At 34.5% G+C, this 15,029-nt stretch overlaps 1 protein-coding gene across 2 annotated transcripts in view; it reads right to left on the minus strand.

Moving 5' to 3' along the window:
* The window catches only part of upf2 (UPF2 regulator of nonsense mediated mRNA decay), a 39,765-nt gene that overhangs the window by 7,474 nt on the left and 17,262 nt on the right, over window positions 1–15,029 (minus strand). For both annotated transcript variants that reach the window (XM_051954359.1, XM_051954318.1), the window contains exons 13-18: window positions 14,555–14,830; window positions 13,417–13,600; window positions 7,621–7,769; window positions 6,467–6,571; window positions 6,202–6,300; window positions 5,134–5,307 (exon numbers count right to left, since the gene is read on the minus strand). In XM_051954359.1, the coding sequence (XP_051810319.1) occupies window positions 5,134–5,307; window positions 6,202–6,300; window positions 6,467–6,571; window positions 7,621–7,769; window positions 13,417–13,600; window positions 14,555–14,830 (987 nt within the window). The remainder of the gene's footprint in view (window positions 1–5,133; window positions 5,308–6,201; window positions 6,301–6,466; window positions 6,572–7,620; window positions 7,770–13,416; window positions 13,601–14,554; window positions 14,831–15,029) is intronic.

Consider the following 15,029-nt stretch of genomic DNA (forward strand, 5'->3'; position numbering starts at 1 on the left):
TGCTAAAATGTGACTTTGTTGTCTTTTCCTTGGATGTTTAGCAGTCGTTTGGACAAAATAAGACATTTCACACTTTAGATTTGACTCAGAGAAAATGTGGGTCGCATTTAATCAATCAATTGGTTTGAGAGATTAATACAAAAAAAAAGGCTAAATTCTCTAAATCCAGCTGACTAAATGTGGATATTTTCTGGTTTCTTCCCTCCTCTATGACAGCAAACTGAATATTTCTAGGTTGTTGATGAAACATTTGTCATCTTGCACTAATTGATCTTTCATGGAAAAATACATCATAAAAACATAAATATTGTGCTTTATGTTTTCGTGCTCGGAGGTTTCGGTTCGACCCAAACAGCAGCACGCTCACAAACACACAGGAAGATTGTCTTCAGCGACCTGCGATTGTTTACGGAGCAAAAAATGTCGTTTCCCATCTGCAACAAGGAGCGCTGTGTGTCTGCGAGCGTTTTTTTTTCTGTGCAGCAGCCGTGTGGACTGAGCGCTCCATTAAAGCTGCAGAAAGTCGGACACACCCAACAGAACGACGACCAGCTCGGCCTCAAACCACATTCCAGCAGCTCCACACACACCAGCCTCTTTATAGACTCGACCCTCCAGCTGCAGTTCACAGAGTTTAACCCCAGACGCACCAGAAAGCTCCTGAAATAGACCCGTCCTTTTCGAAACCTGTTTTCTCTCCTTGTAATTCATAGTGTTCAAGATTTAACATGTTTACCGTCATTTTACTTCATCAAAAACAATCATGTTAAATATTTAACCTGGAAAACTCAATTATGTGAAACCAAAGCCGCATTTTAAAGAGCTATAAAACAGTAAATCATTAATAAATACATGCAGGAAGTAGAGCTAAAACTGTTCATCAATTATTTTGCAGCTACTAAATTAAAAACCAACTTTTTTGGTTATTTATTAACCTGTGTGAACTATTTTCTTTTACACAAAATGCAAGTTAAATTCTCTAATTTTACCTTCAATGTTAAAAAAGAACATATAAAAATTTTTAACAGTATTTTTCTAAAAAACAATTTATTGCCATTACACAGAAATAAATCCGCCAAAAATATTATTTTATTTATAATCTTTTTTTGTAAAAGGTTATGTATAATATTGATTGAAAAACGATGAATTTTGAGAGGATATCTGGATATTTAGGTCCAGCTCTATAAAAAAGGTGATTAAATCCACACAAAAACATTGTATTCACTCTTTTACAACATTTGACTAATAAATTAAACAATTTTTAAACTTTATTTAGTTCAGGAAAAAAGTATAATTATTGTACTAATATTTGTCCTTTTTCTTGAGAAAGGATTTTGTATACTAAGGAGTGAAAATGATTTTTTTTCATTTTGTTTTTACACATAAACAATAGATATATGTTGTAAAAGCACACAAGAAAATAGAAATTTAATCTAATTTTACTTATTAAAACAAACCAGAACTCTTTCATGATGTGTGACCATAATACTACTGATTTACAGTCTTTAAATTCAAAAGAAATAGCATTATTGTACAGACATTTTCTATTTATTTTAGTTTACTGTTATTTTTCTTAACGGAACATTTAACATTTTTAAACATTTTTTTTGCTTTTAGACTTTATTTTGAAAAGTTTTTTTAAATTTTACAGTGCTCTTAAATGCTTTTTCCTTCTCTCTGATAATAAAAACAGGAATTAATTTTTTTTTATTTTACTGCAAAACTACATTATTTTTTGTTGTAATAAAATCCTCAAAAATATTATTTTACAGATATTTTTATGTTATTGGAAATAAAAAATGTATGGTAAGGACTGAAAAATGAGAAATTATTTTTGCAATTGTTATTTTACAGATTTGCCTCTGAGTTTTTGAAAAACAAGTACACACGTGGACAAAATTGTTGGTACCCCTCAGTTAAAGAAGGAAAACCCCACAATTCTCACTGAAATCACTTGAAACTCACAAAAGTAACAATAAATAAAAATTTATTGAAAATTAAATAATCAAAAACAGCCATTACTTTTGAATTGTTGATTAACATAATTATTTAAAAAAACAAACTAATGAAACAGGCCTGGACAAAAATGATGGTACCTCTATAAAAGATTGAAAACTATTTGACCAGAGTGACATGATTAACTCAGGTGTGTCATTTAATTGACATCACAGGTGTTTCCAAACTCATAATCAGTCAGTCTGCCTATTTAAAGGGAGACAAGTAGTCACCCTGCTGTTTGGTGAAAAGGTGTGTACCACACTGAACATGGACAACAGAAAGCGAAGGAAAGAATTGTCCCAGGACATCAGAAAAAAAATTATAGACAAACATCTTAAAGGTAAAGGCTATAAGACCATCTATAAACAGCTTGAAGTTCCTGTGACAACAGTGGCTCATATTATTCAGAAGTTCAAGACCCACGGGACAGTAGCCAACCTCCCTGGACGTGGCCGCAAGAGGAAAATTGATGACAAATTGAAGAGACGGATCGTTCGAATTGTATCCAAAGAGCCCAGAGCAACCTCCAAAGAAATTAAAGGTGAACTCCAAGGCCAAGGTACATCAGTGTCAGATCGCACCATTCGTCGTTGTTTGAGCCAAAGTGGACTTCATGGGAGACGACCAAGGAGGACACCACTGCTGAAAAAAACTCATAAAAAAGCCAGACTGGAATTTGCAAAAATGCATGTTGACAAGCCACAAAGCTTCTGGGAGAATGTCCTTTGGACAGATGAGACCAAACTGGAGCTTTTTGGTAAGGCACATCAACTCTATGTTCATAGACTCAAAAACCAAGCATACGAAGAAAAGAACACTGTCCCTACGGTGAAACATGGAGGAGGCTCAGTAATGTTTTGGGGCTGCTTTGCTGCATCTGGCACAGGGTGTCTTGAAAGTGTGCAAGGTACGATGAAATCTGAAGACTATCAAGGCATTCTGGAGAGAAATGTGCTGCCTAGTGTCAGAAAGCTTGGTCTCAGTCGCAGGTCATGGGTCTTCCAACAGGACAACCAGCCAAAAACACCCAAGAATGGCTGAGAGAAAAGCGTTGGACTATTCTAAAGTGGCCTTCTATGAGCCCAGATCTGAATCCCATTGAACATATGTGGAAGGAGCTGAAACATGCCATTTGGAGAAGACACCCATCAAACCTGAGACAACTGGAGCTGTTTGCTCATGAGGAGTGGGCCAAAATACCTGTTGACAGCTGCAGAACGCTCATTGACAAATACAGAAATCGTTTAATTGCAGTGATTGCCTCAAAAGGTTGTGCAACAAAATATTAAGTTATGGGTACCATCATTTTTGTCCAGCCCTATTTCATTAGTTTGTTTTTTTAAATAATTATGTTAATCAACAATTCAAAAGTGATGGCTGATTTTGATTATTTAATTTTCAGTAAATTTTTATTTATTGTTACTTTTGTGAGTTTCAAGTGATTTCAGTGAGAATTGTGGGTTTTTCCTTCTTTAACTGAGGGGTACCAACAATTTTGTCCACGTGTGTACTTTACATGTTGACTGTAAAACACTAACAAAAAAACAGAAACAAACATGAAATATTATCCATATTACAAAAATATGTAGTTTTGCAAATAGTACTTGTTCTCCAACCCTTTGAAGTAAACATGGGTCAAAAGTGATCCATAATTAATGGAAAATGGGAATTTCTTGAAACATTTTGTGCATCAAAGGGTTAATAATGTAAGACAATAAAATTACTGTTTGACTGTTTTCATATCAGCTAAAGAATATAATTATTGTTCAGATATTTACTGTTTTTTAATAGTTTTGGAACATTACAGGTTGTTTTTTTTTTAACATAATTCTTCTTGTTTATTGCTGCCAGATATTCACCGTGTCCCTCTGTTTGAATATTTTCTGATTTCTTCCCTTCTCTATGACAATAAATTAAATATCTCTGAGACCTTTCAGGATGTCATCTTGGATTTTGGTAAACAGCAACTGACATTTTATTAACCCGATAACTAATCAATTATTCAAGCTCATAATCATGAGTTCCAGCTGAGCTTTAATTTCTAGACATTCATGCAGAAACGCTGTCGACACTGAAACTGTTGCCACAAAGAGCCCAGTACAAGTCCGACACACATCCAGAGTCAATATTTTTCCTGGTTTCATTCACAGAGTCGAGTGTGTTTGAGTGAATTGCAGAGTTTCTCTACAACTCCGAACATCACCGCTCTGCTCAGGATTCTAACAGTTTTTGTACAACTTTAATAAATTAAATACTTCTGTCATCAAACAACAACAACATCTGGGTGAAAAACAGGTTCATTTATGCTGCAAACACTTAAAAAAAACAACCAGGGAGAATCTAGAAGGACTACAGAAAATATAAAACCTTATATCGACAATCTCCAACACTCCTGAAGAGCCGCAGTTACAAACCTACCAGATCACAAGAGGTAGTGGTTCCCAAAAAACAGAGAAGTGTTCAAAAGTACAACCTGGTAAATGATAATCGATCATAATGTGTAGTTATGGGATTCGATTATATGTCCGAGGATGAAAGCAAATGCAGAATTTTAATATTCAGTAGCTGGAAAACACTGAATTCACCCTTTTGGATGAACAAAGTATTTCTACTCTATATAAAGAAGGTCACTATTTACATTATTTTATGTCATTTTTCACTCATGCTGTGTTTCTTACTAGATTTCTGCAGCTAAATCTAGATTAGTTGTAGTTCCAGCTTTAGTTATCAACAGTTTTTCCCCACTTATCGTAATTCTAGTTCAAGATATCTTTAATTCCCCATAATTTAAGAATCTACACTGTTATTTCAGATTCTTATGTCAAGTTTGAATGATGCTGTAGAATCTCAGGCTGTTTTCAAACACGTATTTTTCTGCATTTTTCTACATTTTAGACAAACAGCTCATTGATTATTAGTTGCAGCCTTAGTTTCAAGCACAGTGCTGCAGAAATTTTCTTTCTCGTAAAATGTAACCACAAATATCTGAAACTCCTCACTGATGAGCTCTTACTTCACATTACTTTCACATTATAACTATAATTCTTGTCCTGGACAGTTAAACTCCATCTTCCTGCAGTATTTTCCCTCTACATGTGTGTAAACATGTGTTTTTTGTCTGTAGCTTCACTTCACCTGCTGCTTGTTGCCTTTGCGGGTCAACATGACGAACTGCATGGTGTCTGAGATGTCCGACTCTCCGTCCCCGATGCAGGTCTGTCCGGATCCGCCTTTCTTCAGCTGGCTCTTCAGCTGCAGAGGAATCGCCACGTCCAGCTGGTGGACCTTCACCGCCTCGCCGCTACGCTGCTGCACGAACCAGAACACACGTCAAGGCCTTTAAATCTGACATGAAGAAGAGTCGACCTGTTTTGATCTAAGCTGGAGGGTTCATTTGTTTAGAAGGCAGAAAAATATCACACCAAAGCACAACAACACTTTCATTAGTTTTCATGCTAACATGCTAAAAGCTAACACGAGGCTTCAGCAGTCTGAGTCGGACAAACTAAGTAGAGATCTTCCAGTTTTACGTCTTTTTGGCTTTAAAAAAATATTTTTTTGGGCTCAGTAGATCCCAAAGTGGAGGTTTAGAGACACTAAGCGAGTCACAAAATAATTTCTAGAAGCAAAGTCTTCATTTAATTAGTTTTCATGCTAACATGCTAAAAGCTAACATGAAGCTTCAGGAGTCTCAGTTTTTATGTCTTTTTAGCTGAAAAAAAAAAAACTAAATTTTTTAGCTCTGTTGATCCCAAAGTGGAGGTTTAGAGACACAAAGTTCATTTCTACAAGTCAACTCGATTTAATAATGTTTGGGAAAACTATATTTAAGGCATATTTTTTAAAATTATTTTACCTTTTTATCAATATTTGATTAGCTTTTATGAATTCTGACATGCTCTTTAATCTATTTAATCTTTGTTTTATCACTTTACCGTTTATTACCGTGTGATGTGCTGTACAGCGTTTTGATTGATCTTTCCTCTGGTGCTTCCTCATTCCGTTTATTTATGATCATATTTCCTCCTCTGTTTTTGTTGAGTCCTTCATTTATAAGATAATGTTTTATTGCTTTATTAGTCCTTCTTCCCTGTGCTTCATCTTAGTTATGTGAAAAGTGCTACATAAATGAGTTCATGATGCTCTTATTTTGAAGGGTGAACACCTCGTTTGAGCCGACAGGTGAGCAGCGGGACGTTTTACCTGCAGGTTCTCCAGCATCATCTTGTCCAGAGCCTGAATAAAGTCCTCGTCTTCAGCACAGGCCACGTGTTTTAATCCACCGCCACGGATCGTTACCTCCTGAGGAATAAAAACGAATATTTAAAGACATAAAAAAAAGAGTGTTTTCTTCAATATAAAGTTAAATTAATCTTACTCGCTGCCACAGTGAAGCTAACGAGACTCAAAACTCTAGAAAAAGTGAGATTTCAGTTCCTTGTTAGACAGATTTGTTTTTGAATCTCACATTGTTCTCCTCATCGGTTTCGTTTTCTTTATTGGAGTCGGTCAGATAGTCGGTGTTTTCTTCATCCTCTTCCTCTCTCTCCTCTTCCTCGTTCTCTGATCCTTCCTGTAGGGACCAAAATTAAAAAAATAAATAAATTAAAAAATCAGCCACGGCTTGTTAATAAACGCTGATAAACACTGAGAGCTGCAGGAAACTTGATTATTTCTGGGAAAATTCACACACTTGATCTGCTTTTGCTGAACACAACAAACACCATTTCTGAAGCCTAAATTACTTTTGAACACTTATCTTCCAATTATTTTTAATTATTTTATTTAATATTTTATTTGCTATAATGAGCTCTGACTCACTCTTTTGTCCAGTTTTATCTTACATCACTTCACTTTTTATGACTGTTTTTATTTGCTTTATGGAATTTTGACTAATTTTTAGTCTATTTTACTAAAATTGCATCCCTTCCTTTGTATTATTGTCTTATTTTGTTGTGTGACTTCATGACTTACATCTTTAGTCTATGATATCCGTCATGTATCACTTCATTTTTTATTATTTTATTTGCTTTCATCAAATTTAATGCAGTTTTTAGTTTGTTATCTTTAATCACTTCACTTTTTCTTATCATTTTATTTGCTTTAAGGATTTTTTTTTACTTATTTTTAGTTTATTTTATCTAATTTTTAATGACTTTTTAATTATTATTTTTTAAATCTTATTGCTTTTAAATTATTTAAAATCATTTTAATTGCTTTAATGAACTTTTATGAACTCTGCTTCACTCTTTTGTTCAATTTTATCCTTCATCATTTTTACTCTATTTTCTCATTTTAATTGACGTTTTAATTATTTCTTAAATTATTTTGAATTAATACAGTTTATATTTTGCCTATTTAAATAATGTTTTATTTGCTTTAATGAACTGATTTTTTAAAATTCTTTTTTGTTATTTTTGTATTATATATTAGATTATTATTGTTATTATTATTATATTGTTTACATTGAGACTACAAAAAAGTATATAAAACACAAACAAAAGAATTTCCTGAATCTCTGATTAATGAACTTTGGTTTTTTACTCTTTTGTTCATCTATAATATAATATTTATTATACTTTAGCTTCATTTTTTTGTGAACGATAAATAAATAAGACTCACATCCTCTTCCTGTTCGTTCATTTCGCTCTCGTTGCCCGACTGCTCCTCGGTCTCGGCGCCTCCCTCTTCGTCGTCGTCGTCGTCTTCCTCGTCCAGCACCTCGCCTTCGCTCATGGCGCTGGAGCGGCCGTCCTTCTCCATGGCCAGACCTTCAACGAAACACAAAAACAAACATGCATGTATCGATTAAAAACCAACAAAAGCTCCTCGCATGAACAGATCTGACATGAAAGGAGGCTGTAGGCTGCAGAGGAATGTGGCGGTGAAAGCTTGAAAGGTGGCGGCTTGTTTGGCTTCCATCAATCAACTCTCTCATAACCACCAGCGTGACCGTCCACATAAACACCCAGACAATGCAGCTACACACCGCTCGGAGGAATATTTACACTTTATACGTTTATTTGACGGCCATCGCTTAAATCTGACAATCTTTAACGGTGCTGTTAAAGATCAATCTTTCTGCCTCTTGACCTCCTCCTGCCCTCATTCATCAGCTCAGAAGTTCCCAAATTCACCTGAAAACTCTCCAAAGAAGCTGAAAATCGAGTCTAGAAATGAACATTTTCCTCCAGAACACGTATTTTAACAATTATTTTAACACAAAGCGACACGTTTTTAATGGTAACGACTGTGCACGTTTACTGTAAAAAAAAAAAAAAAAAAACTGCAATTCTTGCACCATAATTCTTCAGCCAGCATAATTTGCACGTCATTTTGCATTGATTTGTTCTGAAATGCAGCATGTTTGAGCTACCACAAACTTTCAATTGTCTGAAGAAGATGAATAATATACCGGTTCATACATCTTAAAAAAATATTTCCTTCGATTTTCTCACCATTTACTGATTACAAGTTTGTTTGATTTACCATTTGGTGTCCATGTAATGTGAAAAAATGTTCATAAATGAGAAGCAAAATAAAGAAAATCAAAGCCTTTTGTTGTGGGAAACTGATTTTTTGTTTTAGCTTTTTAGGATTTTTTTATTTTTAGCATCACTAACATAAAATCCAACAATCTTTTGTCACTTGTTTATGATATTTCCAGCCAAAAAAATACAGTTGGTCAAAATTGGTATAATTTGTTGTGTGAAAGTGACATTTGACAAATTGTAAAGCCCTTTAAAGCTGAGGTTGACTGAATTTATGACGTCCAGATGCAGTTTAGCCTCAAGATTTTTTCATAAGCGTGCTAAATTTTGATTTAAAGTGAGTTTTTATTTCACCAACAAGTTTCGTCTGGCTGGAAATGACATAAACAAGTGATGCTAATGCTAAACTTTTTATTTTTAGCATCTCTAACATCTTTTGTCACTTGTTTATGACATTTCCAGCCAGAAAAAAACCTGTTGGTCACATAAAAATTCTCTTTAAATCAAGATTTTGTACAATTTTGAAATAATTTACTTTATATTTGACTCAAACAAGCCCTTTTTCATTGCAGCTACAGCTAACATCCGATTCAGTAATTTGTTCCAACAGGTGTTTCCTTTGGTTAGATTCCAATTTAATCTGAGTTAATGTTGATTTTGTAGCACTTTTATGCAGAAATCACAAAGATAATCTCATTTTTTTAAGGTCACATGAGCAACTTCAAGAAGGAATTTGAGATTTTTTTGACACTTTGGCAACTTAAACTTGTGCAGAATTAGCCGTTAGCTTCTCCTGTTTGCAGTGTTTCATGGACAAATGAATAATAGTCACTGGATTATATTAAAGCTGAAGAAGACGTAGACTTGTGATGGCCCTGAAGCATCTTTTAAAGCAGATTTATGGACGTTTCCGGTGTCATGTGTCGTTTAACTCGTAGGGTGGAGCTTCCACATTTTTCTCTGCACATTCCAAGTCAACACCTTGAAACTGTGAACAAAGCCGGAGTTCCTGAGTGGATCCAGATACACCTGCTACTCAGCGCTTCCTCCTTCCTCCTTTCTGCAGTTTTTTTTTTTTTTGTCTTACATTCCTGACAAAGCAGGTCATAGTTCAGGTTTCTGTATTCATGACAGGTTCAGGTTTTTATCTGTAAACTAGTCGCACAGATCGTAAAAAAATCTGCTTTTGATCAGATTTTCCGTCATTAAATTCAATCTAAGGCTTCCGAAGATTTCATAAATGTAAACTCATACTTTTTCTACAAACATATGGGTCAAAAAATTACTTCAGGACAATAAAATCTACAATTATTTAGCAAGAACATTAATAAATCAACATTTATTACCAGCTATATGAACACAAATGTCACCTAATATCCACCTAAAACACTTGATTATCGTTTATAGGTGTAGAATGACAACTTGTTCTGATTTTACTTGAGTTTTACTTCCTTTAAATTGTCCTTCATTTCTTTTAAAAGTGTTTTTACCTTTCCTAGAACTGTAGTGGTTTAAATTAAGCCTACTCATCTGTCTTTTAAAACAGGTTCTCAGTTTAATTTTGCTGCTTTATAAAGCTTTTTGTAACTTGGATTTTTAAAAAGAGCTCTACAAACAAAGATTACTATTATTATAATATAAAAAAACAGAAGTAACAGGGAAGAAAAAGCTGAAAATGGTTGATTGCAACGAATAATAAAATGTGATTTTATCCAATTAAAGCAGCAAATTAAAGGAAACTTTACTACTGCAGACTTTCTTATTAATATTGACAATCACCAAGAAACACTAGGGGTGTTTGTTTAGCATAATTATTCTGATATTTTACTCTCAATTCTGTAAACCTGCAGTGATTCATTAACTATCCTGCGACTTACTTTCTGTCCTTAAAATGTGAAAAATGTTCATAAATAACAAGTTTGAATGTAAAAAAGGAAAAATGATGTCCAAATTCAACTGAAATCAAGACCTGCAGGCACCAAAACTAGCAGCTTGAAATGTTATAGAGCGAATGTTTGTGTCAGAAAAAGGAAAAAAAAACCACTTAATTAGTTTCAGGATAGATTCAAAAAGCAAACTAGTTGATAAAATGTCAGAAATTAATTAAACAAGTGTAAAGAGGCTGTGGTGGAAATGGTTTGTTTTGTCTGAATAAACACAAAAAAAACAAGAAAATCTGCACATTTTTACATTTGAGAAGCTGAATGCAGAGATTTAATGACTTTATTAATTAGATTATGATCAAAATAATAAAAGATTGTTCAGTTTTCTGCTAGAAAGGCTAAAAACAAACTTTTAAAAGGATGAAACACAAAATTACACTGATTTGTTGATTTTATGCTGTTTACTTTCTTACTTTCTGTATGTGAAAAATGTTCACAAAACAAGTTTGAATGTAAAAAAGGAAAATTCAGCACTAAATTCAACTGAATTCAAGACCTGCAGGCACCAAAACTATTCCTAGATATGAGCAACTTTGATATACATTTTATTAATTAATTCTGGCTGCAAATGAAACAAATGAGTGATAAAACACACTAGATGTCACATTAGAGATGCTAATTAAACATTAAAATCATTTCTACCTTTTGTGTTTGTACATTTTTACTCATTAGCTTAATGATTCATCACTAACACAACGTCCTGACATCTTTTGTTGCTTGTTTGTGTAACTTTCAGCCAGAAAAAAAACATTTTTCAAATAAAAATATCACAATAAATCCAAATTGAGCGCATTTATGAAGGATTCTAGGTCGAAATGCACCTTTTAAAAGTGAGATTTGACCTTTTTCTTTTTTAATTTAAGGCTTCAGAGCAAATGTTTTCTCTTGTAATCGTATTTTAAATCAGATCTAACGATCCTGTTTTGTAAACTAATTCCCTCCAATGGGTTTTCAATCAGCTCCAACAGTGAGGTGAAGATTTTAAATCATAGCTAATGCTGATTTTATGTACTTTTATGCAGAAATCACATATATAATTTATTATTAAAGTCACGTGAACGACATTTAATACTAATTTCAGATTTTAGTTCACATTTTGGCAGCTTGCGTGCTTTACAATCAAGCAGAATTAGCAGCTAGCACCTCATGTTTGCCGCGTTTTATGGATTATTTTAACATTAAATAGAACATATAAATGTGTAGATTCTAGAGCAGCTTCTGCAGCATCAGATTTATTCAGAGAAAACGATGAATACTTAAATTCTGTCCAGCTCTACAGCGCCTCACTGTGGTCGTTCACGTTTACTACACACCGCATTAAACCTCTGAGATTTTTAACACACTTTTATGTGAACATTTCAACATCAAATCTCTCATATTTTGCTTAAATTTGCAGAAATTCTACCATTTAAAAACCGTATTATATATTCTGTACATTATTTAAATCCTACTGTCTTATTCTAAATGTTTCTCTTTTATATATTTATGGTTTTTTGGCTTGTAGTTGTTTATTTATTGTCACAGTTTAACCAAAACAAACTCCTCTTCTGTGTAAACTTCAGTGGCAATAAAGATATTTTCTGACTTCTTTTATTAAAATGATACAGAAATGATGAGATAAATTACAGAGAAGTGAATATTTTATCCACTTGTGATTGAAAGTGTAGCTGAAAGAGCTTTAAAACACAAACGAATAAACTGTACTGGACTGTAGCTACACAAAAACACACAATTTACTGTTTGTTTGGGACTTTTTGTGCAGCTTTTGGATAGAAAATAAGATTTACACGCAGTGAGCTACAAATTTTCCCACAGGGCGACAACATAATTTAGTGAAGTGTCTCAACCAATAACTTTTAAGGAGTTGTTACTGCCTTTATCAACAGAAAATCTCACATTTATGACCTTCAGCGCTTTAACTTCTGTGAAATCTGCATGCTTTGTGCTGTTCAGACTTTAGCAGCAGCTTGAAAGACAATTTTTGTGTCACAATAAGAGAAAAAACAGGAGTTTCAGCTCATAATTTACAATCAATTAAACCAGTTAATAAAATACCAGAAATTGATTGAAAAAAGCCCTAAACAAGAAAAAAAGGCTGTGGTGACTGAAAACGGTTTGTTTTATCTGAATAAAGTTTAAAAAACAAGAAAAATCTGCAATCGACTCAATGGTCGACTAAATGTCAGAATATTTTATATAATAATTTAAAAAACTGACATCTGCAAACGGTTTGTTTTGTCAGAATACAGACAAGCTTCTTCATAATTGAGAAGCTGGATGCAGAGAAATAATGAAAATCACACTGAAGAAAACACAATTTACTGTTTGATGTAGTCTTTCTGTGTAATTTTGTGTAGAAAAATAAGATTTGGACTGAGTGAGCTGCAGAATTCTGAACAAATTTCAGTGACATGTCTCAACCAATAACTTCTAAAGAGTTTTTGCTGCCTTTATCAACGGAAAAATCCCATATTTATGAGCTTTAACACTTTCATTTCCGTAAAAACTGCATTTTTTCCATATACTTTTAAAGATTTTATTAACTACTTTGGTTGATTCAAAGTCAGAAAATAGCTGAGTTGACACCTGCAAATGATTTGTTTTTGTTGTAATAAAGACAAAAATCTGCAAATTTTCATATTTGAGAAGCTGGATGCAGAGAAATAAAGTGTCAACTGATAAACTTCTCATTAAAATAGTAAAAGATTTTTCTGATTTCTGCCAGTGAGGCGTAAAAAACGGATTCGTGATGACTTTTAAAAGGAATGCAGCCACTAAAAATACTTGTTTGGTGTGGCGGAGCTAAAATAAAATCCCTGACTGCAGCAGACGTCATTCCTTTGTAATTAGCAGCTACAATTCCTTCAATGTGTTTCAGAACCAGTTGGACAGACGGATGAGGCACCGTCTGAAGAATGCTGCTGCACCGACCGAACCGGAGGAACTAATGACCTCCTCACACACGGCCCCGCTTCCTGTCCTACCTAGCTTGACGAGGACCTCCCTCTCCAGGTCGGTCACGTGTTTGGTGGCTTCGTCCAGCGAGCAGCTCAGCCTCATCTTCGGCCTCAGCAGCTCCAGAGTGTCGCTGATCATGTAGTCGATGTCGATGGGGAACGGATGGTCTTTGGTCCACACGTCCAGGCTCTTCTTCCACCAGATGTACCGCTGCAGGCGCAAAACGTCATCTCTAGTTATTTATTTTACCTTTATTTCACCAGAAAGTGTCCTCAGATTAGAGACGTTAAAGATGATTAACCCTCTGAACCCCAAAACCCTCCAGCAGGGTTGAAAAGTGTCACCAAAAATCACAAAACTGAACCATTTATCAACCAGAAACTGTAAAAACAGTAAAAATCATTAGATTTTCAACTTTCCGAACGTCCTTAAACTCATCAAATGTAACTTTCATTGGGAAAACTGACAAAATCGAAGCTTAAAATCATGATTTTTGATCAAAATCTCTTCATTCTGATTTGAAAATTAACCAAAAATTAGTTAAACAGTGCTGCAGTTAGAGAAATTAATGATTTATTTTTAATTTATTACCACACAATTAGATTATTTCTCTAACAGAAACTGTGAAAACCTTAAGGAACTTTGGATTTTCAACTTTGGATTTTCTAACTCAAACTGCTTAGATCTTCAGACGACAGGGACAAGGGAAACAAAATAATCCCAAAGAAATGACAGAAACAAGACAAAAAAACAATGAAAATGAGACACAAAATGACCACAAAGGAACTAAACTGTCTCTTAAAACAACTAGAAAACAACTAGAAAGATGCAACTGTATCATACTGAACTAAATAGAGTTCTCTCTCCTTAGTGGTTGTTTTGTTTCCATCGAGGACTTAAGATTTCAGTGAAAAATGAGAGAAAAAATGGTGAGAAAAAAGCGGTTTTATCAAAATATGGATAAACATCTACTCATGAATGGATTACTGATTGTTAACAAGGCCGACTGCTGGTTAAAGAAACTGTTTAAATCTACTTTAGAGACATATTTCTGGAGAAAACTGGCTAAAAGTGCAGCATGTTGTAGATTTTTACATTTTTACACCACAGAGAAGCAGAACATGAGTGAACCCAGCAGAGATGAGCTTTAAGATGGACACGTACCTGGAAGTAGATGAGGAAACAGTCCAGCTTCCTCTTGCTGGATCCTCGGTCAAAGTACTGACCGCAGGTGTCCAGCAGGGTGCAGACCATCCGGATCCGGAACAGGTGTTCTGGAGGGTCCAGAGGACTGGGGCTGCCGTCCTGGTTCACCCCGAAGGAGATGAAGGAGAACAGGGTGCGGAAGATGACGGCCGACTCCACCATGCGGTAGTTGTAGAGCTCTCCCAGGAACTTGGCGCTGCTGATCCGACGCTGGTTGAACTTGGGCTGGTTGACCTGAAAAACACCAGAGGGATGAGACAGAATTCTGATTTTTGAGAGGCTGAATGCAGAGGAAAAAAGGAAATCATATGTTTTTAAAAAGCAGAATTTACTGTTGCTCACATTTCTGAGGTTAAGCACATAAATTTCTGGGAAAAAAATGCACATTTTGTGCTTTTATCGACTTTAGCTTGAAACACTATTGAGGCTTTCA

The sequence above is a fragment of the Acanthochromis polyacanthus genome, chromosome 1, assembly GCF_021347895.1.
Source record: "Acanthochromis polyacanthus isolate Apoly-LR-REF ecotype Palm Island chromosome 1, KAUST_Apoly_ChrSc, whole genome shotgun sequence".
Classification (NCBI taxonomy): Eukaryota; Metazoa; Chordata; class Actinopteri; family Pomacentridae; genus Acanthochromis; species Acanthochromis polyacanthus.